Source organism: Lissotriton vulgaris, chromosome 12 (assembly GCF_964263255.1).
Source record: "Lissotriton vulgaris chromosome 12, aLisVul1.2, whole genome shotgun sequence".
In the NCBI taxonomy this organism is placed as follows: Eukaryota; Metazoa; Chordata; class Amphibia; order Caudata; family Salamandridae; genus Lissotriton; species Lissotriton vulgaris.
The window spans coordinates 71,528,564-71,541,582 of NC_141700.1; the positions used below are offsets into that span (position 1 = coordinate 71,528,564).

Consider the following 13,019-nt stretch of genomic DNA (forward strand, 5'->3'; position numbering starts at 1 on the left):
TCAATTTATCAACATGAGACTGAAGATCATAGCGCCAAATTCTAGCTCCCGTGGCCCAGAAATATTCAGTCAGAGCTTTGTCAGTGGGGAGGGTCTGTCAGGTCAGTGGCTAAATTGTTCATTTTGGAACCTGGAGACCTCAGGTCTGATCTCGGCTTCCTCCGTCAAAGCCACAATGTCTGATCCTAGACAAATCGCTTTATCTTCCATCGCCTCGGTTGCCTGATCTGCCAGATCTCGTAGTGCTTATAAACAGGATAGCTCCTAGGATTACGCTTACACTGACAGTCGACAGATTCATTGAGGCCTGCCGCGTTTTGGTGACCTCTCTATATCTTTCTCTATCTGTGAATGAGGTTTGAGGTTTTCTTTGTGACGTGGCGCATGAGCGCCATCTTGAGGTAAGTACAGAAATTACACCCACACTGTAAGTCCGTACGAGGCCTCTTTTCAGGACAGGGGCAGGTTGGAATTTGATTTATACTTAAATTTCATCGGAAGGAGGTGACTGAGCAGGATGGAAAGGGAACATGTATCCCCGATAATCCCTTTTGCTTATCTGGGAGGGCCTAGGAGCGTGCACATTTTGTAATTACTCTAGAATAAACGCACCCTTATCAGCCCGAAGGATTTATTAGTTGGGCCTACATATTACCATATTTGTATACTTCCAGGTTTTGTGTGACACCGTAAGCCTAGTCTGTAGAAAAAAACAAAAAAGGGATGGATGGAAGCTTTGATTAATCTCAGCCATTTGTAATTATCTTGGGCTCCATTCTTGTCCATCTGTTTTTTCCCGCTCATTGTCCCAGTTCAGGCACAGAGCACCATATGCAAATTAGGCGTTGGACACTTCCAGTGGTTAAAAGATTTTGGACAATAAAGGCTGCCAAAAGTTGTGCCAAAAATGTCGTTTAGCGGGGAAAAAACGAATACAAACAGTTATAACTAAAACAAATAAATAATATTGTGCTTTTTGGGCGAATGTAAGTGAAGGGTTAAGGGGCAAGGTGGCCTCATCCTGCTAAATTGGAGAGGATCGTTCACACTGAGGCGGGGAAGGAATTGAGGACTAGTAAGGGGTTTGTTTTAGGGTTCAGGTAAGGGTAGTGTTAAGTGGTGGATCAGGGTTTTTTAGTCTTCAGGGATTGGTAGCATAAAAAGGTAGACCAGGATTTACATGGTTCAGGGAAGGGTCGTTTTAATGGGTGGAGAGAGTTTAGGGTTCATGAAAGGGTAGCATTAAGTGATAGTAAGAGGCTTTAGGTCTGGGAAGGGTGCCGTCAAGGGTTAGTAAGGGTTTTTAGGCTCCATGGAAGGGAAGGGTAAAAGAGTTAAGGGTTTTAGAGTTCATGGAAGGGTAGTGTTAAGAAGTGTTATTATTATTATTTTAGGGTTCAGGGAATGGTGCGTAAAGGAGTAGTGCAGGTTTTTAGGGTTCAGAGATGGGAACATTAAAGGGTAATTCTGGCTTTTAAGGTTTCATGTATAGAAAGCATTAAGAGGTACTAGTGGGTGAATAGGGTAAAGTTGGATACATTAAAGAATGTATGTAATAAAAACAACTTTTTAAATTCAAATGTTTGGGAATTGCCAAAGGTAATAAAGAAATGCACAACATTATCACCTCCACAGTTTCACCCCAGATTTAATGTAGTCGACATTTTAAAAGTGTGGAATAGGCCCTAGGACCTGGAAAAACAGCAATGGGGCAGAGGTCACATGACCTTTCTGTACACTGACCACTCCTTGGGACTAGAGGGGTCTTTGGGGACAGGAAGTGGCCTTTGAGAAGGATGCAAGGGGACATTTGAGGACCGGGAGGTCAGGACGAAGACTGATGTATCCCTCAACCTCAAAAAACTGAGGATAAAAATAAACTGGCACCTACTCTCATGTCCGTGGTGACTGGTGATGGATGAGGATCTGAAAAGCAGGACACCTCAGTGGACCCTGGAACCTGTGCTTGGCATACCCGTAAACAGACCGTCTCCCGCTAGACCACCCGTTCACAGTCCAGACACCACCAAACACAATGATGCAGGAGTTCATTATTAGTGATAATAAATGATTTTATTAGTGATCATAAATGTTTTCAAAATTCATTACTCATTGTGCAAAATATTATTTAATTACAGTGGAAGAAGATAAGTAATACTTTATTTGCTTTGGTTTAAATCATACAAAGAGCGGATTAACCGCTAAAAACACTTAAACACCTGCGATTTAAAATTCATGTATAAACTGTAAACACTAGTTAGTTGATAAAATTCCAATTAAAACATTTGATTGTTAAAACATGGATAAGTAAAGGAAGATAGTACGGTTAATGCCTATTAGTCTTATGGAGTTGATCTGGCTTGAGGAGTCTGATTCTTTTGCTTATGTTTGCTTTGGAGTGATTGTCTGAGCATTTTCTGAATCAAGTTCTATATCTTTCCTTTCTAGCGCTTTTGCAGCGAGTCTTAAAAACTTTAGTGATTTACATGCCAGTTGCACTGTTGACCCTCCTAAACATTTTATTACTGCGGATCTGCATGTCCTTATCTGCTCTTTTTTCGGCAACGGCCGCAGCAGTTTTTTCCGTTCGGGTAATAGTGCCGGGCAAATACAGAGTAGGTGGAGCACTGATTCATCACCATGTCCGCAAAGGCGACAATCCATTGAGGGCCAGGTGCGTTTCCATTTAGGAGTTAAATCTTTGGTAGGGTACACTCCCAATCTCAGTAGAATTAATTGCTGTTTCATTCGGTTTGCGAAGTGTTCCAGAAGGTATGGTTGGGGCTTTAGCTTTTTATATGTCGGGAGCACCGTCCATGCGTTTGTTTTCTTGGACAGCGTGGCTTTATCCTGGTCTTGGGACATTTGGTTAACTGTTTTGTTGACCAATTGTTTAAACTCTGAGTAGGACGGTGTTGTTTGCCATACTTCCTCTAACTTTAAAGCCTCAATTGATTTTTTTAGGACCGAATGAATCGAGTTGGTCAGTTTTGATTGCTTTTCGACTTCCAGCCAACAGCAATGTACCAGGGAGTCGTCCTCTGCTGCTCGCATTCTCCAATAATATTTGACCAGTGCTCCCTGTCTTGCCATGGTCTGATTCTTTAGCCCGTTACAGTGGTATTTGCTAAATTGCTGTTGATAAAATATATATATATATATATTTCTCATTTGTGATTGTACCTGTCATTACAGATCACTTATTTTATATATTCATATTAATCCGTGAGCATTTTCATTCTGATCCAAATGCATTCTGTTCCTGTCGGCTCTTTTTCGGGGGCATTCATTTTTAGAACATAGATGAATCGTTTCAATATCTAACCTGTCTACATGCAGGAACCTTCTTCAGTGGCAACCCCACGGCCTTTCCTAACACTTGGAGCATTTCACCGATAGAAGATAAAAGTGATGGCTAGAATGCTTGAAGTTATTGACAACACTGCTGATTACTCTACGCCAATATTCCAGTACCTGACATTTGTACTCCTTGTGACACCACAGGTGGGGGCCTACCAGATGCAAACCAGCCCGACCTCCTCTAATAAGAACACTGCTGCCCAAACAGATAGGCTACATCAATCTGAATGACCGCACAAGCAAAGCTAGTTTGAGTTTTTCTTATCCTTAGCCTCAAGGCTCCAGAACTCTCGCGTGGGCAAACTCGCTCCACGTGAGACCACTCACTGATAAAAACAAAACATAAATAGGAGGAATACTTGAATTCACCTCAGCCAGGGGTGATTACTCTGGGTCCTATGCTAGTCCATCTTGTTTGTGCTCACTGTGCTAGTGCAGACAGGAAGGGACAATATGCAAATTAGCCTTGGTTCTGCTCCAGTAGGAACAGTCTAGCCTGAACTGCCTGTTATTATGACAAGCCACTAATTAAGGCTTTCACCCTAAATGGTTCACTGGGAAAGGTATGTCCAGTGCCACGGGCCGCATCAGTTTATTAAGGGGAGTTATGGCAAGGGCGTAGACATTATTTCTTTTAGTGTAAAGCATTTGGTAAAGCTAATAAACCTTTTAGTGTGGGAGGATCCTGTACTGTATAAAATGTTCTAGACAGCTATTTTGTTCCAAGGAATCTTACAGATTATTGTAGGATGCAAGGGTTTTGGGGTTACCAAACCCCGGTGACAAACCCTAGCGGTGTAGAAGATTTTCACTGTAATAATTCTTGTAACAGCCTCGTAGGAGGGGGTTGTATTTATTTTTGTCACTTGTAACTTTATTTGTAATTTTATCACTGTATGTATGCCAGAGGGTTGCATTGTGGGAAACTATATGCTCTATAGAGCTACTTAGGGTGACCAAGTAATGATAATGGCTATAGGCCTCATTGGTTCACTAGGAGTCTGAGTTGCGTTTTAATTGCATATTTTATTTTGAAAAGTTGTGGATTTGGCAGCAGGCCTGGCTTATTTATTGTGAAAAGGATGTCTAAAAGAAATACACTTTTAAGGGTGAGTTGTTAGTACATTGTGTTAAAGGCTGGAGGCAAACATTTTTCAGCATGAAGCCTCACAAATTTGCTACATTAAACAAGGGTTTTCTTGTTGGTCTCCCACTCTGACAATCCCTGGGGGCTGTAAATGTGCTATTTAACCCCTTCCATGCTCATGATGGAACGGTTCAGTCATGAGCGTCGGTTGGCCTTTGCTTATGACGGAACCGTTCCGTCATGGTTCCATTGGTTCTTTAGAACCTTCAGCACCGCAGCGGAATTCGTGCAGCGCTGAAGGGGTTAATAATCTGATAGGCCCCTCTGAGAGCAGTTGCATATGGTTTTGCCAACAGCAGTTTTGTATATATTTATGACCGTATGCCTGAAGGTTGCTAGTCCATGCGGATGACACCCAGCTCCTCTTTACCTGGAGGGATACAGATAAATCCCCAGTTCAGGCTAAAAACTGTCTCACTGCAGTTTTTAAATGGTTGGCATTGGCTCAGCTTAAGTGCAACGAGGATAAGTCGGAGGTTCTTCTATATGGATCTTTTCCTCCGCAGTTCCGGGAGGCTCTTTGGCGGACAGACTACCCTCTACCCAGCTCTACAGGTCAGGCAGACAAGAACTTGGGGATCTGGTTCAATGATAATCTCCGGTTCTCCACGCAAATAAAGAAATTAGCAGGCCAGTGCTATGGCACATTGAAATCTCCTAGAAAGTTCCTGCCTTTGCTACCCAGGGCAGCCAAGGAGATGGTCATCCGTGCATTGATTCTTACTGGCCTTGATTATGCCAGCGCAGTGTACACCGGCCTACCAGGATACCAGTTTAAGAGACTCCAAGTTATACAAAATGCGGTGGCCAGATCGTTGCTTAACATCCCTGGCAGATCTAGCGTAAAACAACACTTGCTTAATCTGCATTGGCTTCCCGTGGCGCAACGAGTCAAATTCAAAGCCCTTACTTTGGCCCATGCAGCCCGCCATGGATCTGGCCCGCTCTATCTTAAGAAACGTTTCAGTTTCTATGCTCCACGAAGACATCTGCGTTCAGCCTCGCAATGTCTGGCAGTGATCCCCCGCTTTTTTCTTGCAAGAGTGGGAAGCAGCTCCCTGTCTTTCAGGGTGGCAGTGGCGTGGAATTCCCTTCCATTCGAGTTGCAAAACACTCAAGATCCCAGACTCTTTAGGAAACAATTAAAAACGTTGCTGTTCACCTAAATTTGCAGTTGCTTTCAGCTCCTCACCGTTTTTTTGCCTTCCGCGCCAGGACACTCTTGAGTAGCCGTGCGCAATATAAATATATATAACATAACATGGCATGCATAATGCCGAGGACCTGAGCTTCTTATAAGCCAATGATTAAGCCTAAAGGTTGGATTTAATTTGGGAAAAGTTCTGTGGTGGTCGTTGGTCTGATCTTTTTATTCTGATAAGTTTTGATGAATCCAGTAGGGCTGACCTATTTGTTGTGAAGAGCATTTGTTAACCCCTTCCATGCGGCGGCTATTCCGCCGCAGCGGTAAGGGGTGGGGGGGGCGCGCGGTGGTCCCGTGCTCGTGACGGAACCGCTCCGTCACGGCATGCAGGTGAGCTGTGCTTGTGATGGAACGGTTCCGTCACAGCCCCGCCCGCGCTACAGAACGTTAGCGCAGGCGTGGAATTCGCGCCGCCCAGGCGCGGCGAGAGGGCCGTGATGGAACCGTTCCGTTACCAGCACAGCCCACCCGAGGCTTGTGACGGAACGGTTCCGTCACAAGCATGGGAGGGCTTAAAGCCAGCCGCCCTAGATATTAGTGGAATGGTTACACTCTGTTTTTCAAGGATGCTCTTGTTGATCTCCCCACTTTGACAAATCTGGCGCCCAGATTATTTGCACAGTTTGAATCCGTGTTCAGCTCCTTTCAGAGGGGATGTGTATTATTTTTCAACTATATTTTTGTACATATTTACAATTTTATGACTGTGTGCAGATGATTGCATTGTGGGAAAGCTTAGATGCAATACAGTAAGGTTATAGGCCTGATTGGTTCATTGTCAACATTTATTTCAGATGTCATAGGTCTGATCTCTTATGAAAAGTTATGACAAAGGCATATTTTAACTTTTATCGTTTCTTTCAGCATTTTTTTCCCCTTTTTTTCGCCGCGCATGAAATTGGGCAGTTTAACTGTTGCGTTGTTTTTCAAAAGCTGTGCGTGAGCCGAGTTATGCGCTTAATGCTTACCTGCTTCGACTGCCGCGAGGGGCAGCTCCGTGGCCATTGTGACATCCTTGGGAGCTTACTTGCTTCTACGGCGCATTGTAAATGAGAATGCCTTGTATTTATGTTTTAAAACCCAAAACATAAATAGAAGGCATTGTCATTTACAATGCCAATAGCTAAAAATCGTGTGAATGCGAGACCTATTGCATTGCAAATGCTTGTTTTGGGGGGAGGGGGCTTTGGGGCGGGGTTGGGGGCAAAAGTGCCTCTTGGGTACTTCTCGGCACGAGGCACCGCCCCCTCCTCACACGGTGAGATTTTGGCTCAGTTTGGCAGGTCTGTGATTTTGTTTTGTGCGTTGTCGAGGAAATGCATCAAACCCAGTCTGTTGTGTTGTGTCTTTCAGCTCAAATCGAGGTGATCCCGTGTAAGATCTGCGGGGACAAGTCTTCGGGGATCCACTATGGCGTCATCACCTGCGAGGGCTGCAAGGTATGCCACTCGCGTCTTCGCCGCTAGAGGGCGCCATGCGACTGTACAACTCACGGACACTTTATTGAAATGACTGCATCGCATGCTGAGCTCCTGCGATGGTCTGGCGTGTATCTGAGTATGTACAGCTGTTGAGTGCGTGTGCGTGTGAGAGGCATGTTTCAGGAGTGTGAGAAATATGTCTCCTGTGAGTATGTAGTGAGTGGGAGCGTTGTATGTCTCCTGCATGTGATGTATGTCGTGTGTGTGGTATGAGATGTGTGTGTATATGTATATGTGTGTGTCATCTCCAATGTGTGTGTGTGTGTGTGTGTGTGTGTGTGTCTACTTTGCGTTCCATCTCATCTATATGCCTGTTGCTTAGTGCCAGGTTGTTTTGTGTGTGTGTGTGTGTGTGTGTGACGGAATTTCTGTTGCGGTGTGTGTGTGTTTAGTTACGTCTCTGCACCACCCACCCTGCTTAATGTGTCAGGAGGCGACACAGACAATGCACCTTTGAAACACAATAATTTGTCCAACCATTCGTTGTTGCAAAAAATGTGTAGATATGACTTTGTACGATGTGTGTGTATATATCTCTAAATGTATATTTAAATATAGCTATAGGGATACGCATACAAAGTCTGATTTAAATATTTTAAAGACACACACACGTTAAAAAATTCACTGCTTTGGACACCACTGTGCGTGTTGTGTAAGTTGATGAGAGGGTGTACTGTGTGTGTGCGTACCCATGTCTGTTTAGTGTGTGACTCGTGGGGCGCGGAGTTGCAGGTGTTTGGTTGGTCGCAACGTTATCTCTGGCCCAGGACCCCATGAACCCCTGCCCCACCCGGCTAGCTGCTTGTGCTTCCAGGGCGTGGCCTTCAAACAGATGGTACCTCACTTACACTTTTTAGATTTCTAACTTCAAGGGTTTCGGGTCGACAGCCTTTAATACAAACAATAGCGAGCTACTCACCGAAAAGCTCTTAAACTCCTCCTCAGGGGAAGGAAGCGCTATATAAATGCAAACTTTTCCCCTCTTCTATCCCTCCACTATCCTTCTCAATCCAAATAACAAACTAACATACTCAAAACTCACATTATTTCATATTTCACTATGCTAATTCACCACTAATCCTCTATGGGTTACGAAGTAGCATGCTACTCCCTGAAAAAGCACTTTGACGCATCGTCAGGGATAGTAAGCGCTATATGAATGCAAATACAGAGCTATAAGGTGAATGCCTTTCAACATTGCATAGCAGCAGTAGTGATTCGGTCATCTGTTCAAGCAAATCCTTTCTTGTTTCTGCAGCCAGCACGTATCCCAGTGTTCATTACTGTCTGTGAGCTCGTGAGTTTGCTTGCACCATGTTTGCATTGTATTTTCAGTCACTCCAGTACACGTGATCACATACGGGAGTGTCTCCATTTGTCGAGGAGTGAAAGAGAACAGGAGGGAGATAGATGTAGGAAGGAAAAGAGAGTGGGGCAGAGAGGAAGGGGATACTTGCAAAAATAGTTACGCAGAGATTGAAGAGTGTTTGTATTGGCATGATACAAAATGTGAAAATTAAGTAAAATAGGGGAGTGTGATAGTGACTAAGACATCGATTGCTATGTAAAGAAAGACACCAGAGTAGCTGACACAGTTTCTGCAAAAAAAACATTCGGGCAGTTTTGGCTTGCCCGTCTGTATGGTCCTTTTCTCAGTTGTCCATTTCACAGTTACGCATGTTTTTTACGGGTTGCAGTAGACTCACTTGTACACTTTCACTGCTGAATTTTACAATAATGGTGGGTGCAAGTGCTTGAGCCAAGGCTTCCTAACCACTTTGATTTATCGTGGGCAGAATTCCATTCCATCGCTTTGGCAACTCTATCCCTATCCCATTGCAGATAGAACTAACCATAAGCTAATCAGATGTCGCATCTGCCCGAAAGAAGACGTGCAACGGCCCCAGCTAGGCAATCTACTCTCTGCACCCCAAGATCCTTTTTTGATAGTCTTCTTTTTTGTTTCATGGTTACTAATTTTGGAAGGTATTTTCCATTTTGAGATAGCACATGTGTATTTGTAAAGTGCACATTCACCCAGAAGTGCATTTTGGCACTGAATAACTAATGTTTTTTGTTACTCAACTCAATGGTACTCATTTTATCAACTTCAGAAGGATGAAAGTCTGGGTGGACCTGCCGGGATTTAAACCTGTGACTATGAGGTTAAACATAAGCCCTACAATGGACGCATTAGTCCACTGAGCCACCAGACCCGGCATACTTGGGAGGTGAGTGTCTGGGGTCTAAAACAACCAACATTGCTGAAAAACCTAGGCCCTCAGCTCACACCAATCACAAATGTTAAAAGAAGAGGAGGCAAACCTGGTGTAAGGCCCTGAATCGGCCATGTCCAGAAATACCTTTCCCAGAGGTGGGCTATCACGTTCCTACTGTAGTCACACGTTACACATCCACCTCCCCTTACCGCCCAATGTACCAGGTGAATCCTAAAAGTAACACAATTTGGAGTAGCTTTAATTGAGCTGCGTGCAGTGTACAGAGGTCACAATTGAACAATGTTGGATACTGGCTTTTACCCTACCTGATTTGACCCTAACTTTGTCAGACACTGGAATCAAGCTCTACGTTTGTGATTCCCGCTAGTGCTCTGAAGTACTCTAAAGTTTTCACTCAGCGCTTTATAAATCTTCTAAGTAAATAAATGTTGTGGATGGACTCTTTCAACATTGGCATTTATGTCCAAAGCAGCCCGCTTTAAGTGAAGAAGGCGGAGACTGAAAGCGGTCTTTGATATGTAGCTTGCACAGAGACTGGGGTGCAGTCAAGCAGTTCAGCTTTCAAATATGAACTTGCACTTAACATCTGACAAATTTCCCAATGGACCAAATGTTGTCTGTGACTAGATCTTTGAAGCTTCCTCTGATACTATAGTCAGACCCAGTGGCGGCTCGCAGAGGTAATGCTGTGTGGCGGGGCAGGGGGGGGGGGGTAGTGGAGTCGGCCATATGATGACAAGGAGTAAAGTAAATAAATAAATGAAACTATTTACCTTGCTGCATCGCCAACTCGGCGATGCAGCGAGCGCAAGGTAAGTAGTTTTATTTATGTACTTACTTTACTCCTTGCCGTTGTAAGTCAGACTCCACTCCTCCTTCCCCCCCACCCCTCCCCCCCACGCCCCTGTCATGCCCCACAGCACTACCTCTGCGAGCCACCACTGGACTGGAATATTGGGCATTTAGGCTCAACCTAGTCCCGCAGTATTACATGCTATACATAAGAAAACCAACAGTGTTTGGGGAAACAAAATGTGTTAATCTATCTGTATAGGGTGCAAGGATTGTACCACCTAAGGAATTCCAGTTGCTCACACCCGGGCAGCCCTGCTGAGTGTGGAAGATGCATGCAGGCTCGTGGATGTGGGACTGACGTGCTGGATATTAGATATGGACAAGACATTGGGTGTGAAAGGTATGTCCTAAAACAAAGAAATACAGAAGATATGCCCTATATGAACAAAAATGGGAATCTTATGCTATTTCGGCAATAGAGGCATGCAAGTTTAGAGGTGTGTGAAACTGTGATTTCCCCGCCACCGCCCCAAAATTGTATGAAAATCCACAAAATTGTGCCTTTAATTAAAAAGAGGTTTGACTAGATCTTGTGTGACTGTTTTTGTACACCAGGGCATACCTCACATAATAAAGTCACATGAGATATTGGCAGGACAGTGGTTCAAGCAGAAACCTTCTGTAGCCGAGATATTTTCTTCACAAACTAGTCTCCGCTGTGCAAAAATTAGGCAAAATGACCCAATGCAGAATTTTGAGGAATTTCAGAAATTAAAATTTCTCACCGGTCTAAAAATTCTAGGCTAAAGATTGATGATCGCTGTGCTGGTGGTAGGACCAGACTGGATTCAAAATAAATTAGGAGGATTTCTATCAGGCGCATCCAACTCAGAGTGTGGGTGAGGAATTGAGGGTTACGATGGCTGGAGATTTGGTGCATATGTGAAGGATGGTGTTTCTCAATGTTTAACTTGACCACTCCTCCTTTCTCTGTTTCCCTCCCAGGGATTTTTCCGGCGGAGTCAGCAGAACAATGCCACCTATTCCTGTTCTCGTCAGAGGAGCTGCCTAATCGATAGGACCAACCGCAACCGGTGCCAGCACTGTCGCCTGCAGAAGTGCTTGGCACTGGGCATGTCGCGCGATGGTGAGTCCACCGTGGTCAACGGGATTTAGATACAACATGAATGGTATACAGAGTTCCAATACTCCTGGGCACAGTAGCAGTATGTAGCGGAAAGGCCATGCTGCCAAAATATCTACTTTTCAACTTCAGACTAAGCATAACCTGCTTTTAGTGTCTTGGGTGTATGTATTAAGTATCAAAAAAACAAACCCAACCCAAGTATTAGCCTAGTGCAAGACTATCACAGCTCCACCCTACAGGCAAATCACAGCCACCCACCTGTCTAAATTCTCCCAATTTTGCAATAAGCCACCCAGCCTCTTGGACACTGATTAATGTCAACACTCGAGCAGTTTACAAGCAGGAATTTTTGAGCACAGCGTCTACTGTGAGTATAGGGTTGCAGCAGCTTTTTGGTTACTATTAGTGTGTCTGTAGGGTGTTAAGTGCTTTGAAATGACGCTGAGCTGCAGGTTAGGTTGAGGCTGTAGTAGTGTGGCCTCAAGTACTGGAAGGGTTATGTATCTACTGGTTGTGCTCTGCATAGGAGGTTTGTTGGAGGAACATGGGTTTGGTTTCATCGGGGCCTATCAATGGAACAGGATGGCAACAAGCAGGTTAACATTAGGGTGCATTTGTGTAGATTTGTTTGTCCTAACCGCTGGAAGCTGGGCGTATGCGTGTCCCCTTTGGGGCACACTGGCACAGGTCTAGGGACGGCGGTAATGGGCATGCTGTGTCAAAGGTTAGAGGGTATGGCATGACTTTATATGAGCATAGTACTGCTTGGGTCTGGCTCTCCAAGGCCTAAGTACTAAAAGGTCAGGGATGTCATGCCACATAATTGGATGGGTTGCGTAGGAATGTGTTTGTAGGAACCAGACTACACACACGGCGGACTTACCCTGGGTTAAGGTCAGTTGAAGTGGATAAGCGGTCATTGTAATCAAATGGCATGGGCGTCCATCGGGTCAGGGTCTGGGTGTCTTGGGATGACTCTGTAAGGCTCCGGTACTGGAAAGATGGGGTTGTTGTGGTACACCACAAGGATGCGTTGATAGGACTCTACAAGGCTTCAATGTTGGAGTGGCCGGTTTATTGTAGTAACATGTTAAAGCAGATTCTCAGAGCTGAGTGCAGGCACTCTGCTCAAATAAACCACCTGCTATGTAAGGACGGATTAAAGTGCAAATGGCCAGGTTTTGGAGAAGCAACTATAGGAGCATATTATTTTTGCTACAAGCCATGATTGTGGCTGGAGACTGGTATAGCTAGGTTAAAGCCTTAGTCCAGCAGTGGCAATAGATAGCATGCGCTAGAATTGGGGTAAGTTACTACATGGTGGGTTTTCTTCAGTACTAGAGTGGTGGAGTTTCCGCCGCTCAGAGTTCAGGCGAATTCCTATGGCTCCATGCGTGTTCCAGTACGAAAGGGCAGTATTAGGGAGAATTGTCATACCTATTTGGGGAAAGGGAACAGCCGAGGTGCTGTACCACAACACTTGAGTGAACTGACACATGTCTTGAGTGTTCCTTTATCTGTAGTTTCAGAGTTACTGCAGGTGAGAATCTTAGATTTGGATTTTACTGTGCTTGTGCCCCATTACTTAAAGGGGACAATGTCTTCTTGTCAAGAGGGGCAGATGCTATTCTGCTCTGCATGTCTC

General features: G+C 44.6%; 1 protein-coding gene across 2 annotated transcripts in view; it reads left to right on the top strand.

The window, feature by feature from the left end:
• Positions 1–13,019, top strand: part of LOC147673331 (nuclear receptor ROR-beta-like) — a 125,950-nt gene that overhangs the window by 74,490 nt on the left and 38,441 nt on the right. For both annotated transcript variants that reach the window (XM_086947169.1, XM_086947170.1), the window contains exons 2-3: positions 7,065–7,150; positions 11,233–11,374. In XM_086947169.1, the coding sequence (XP_086803295.1) occupies positions 7,065–7,150; positions 11,233–11,374 (228 nt within the window). The remainder of the gene's footprint in view (positions 1–7,064; positions 7,151–11,232; positions 11,375–13,019) is intronic.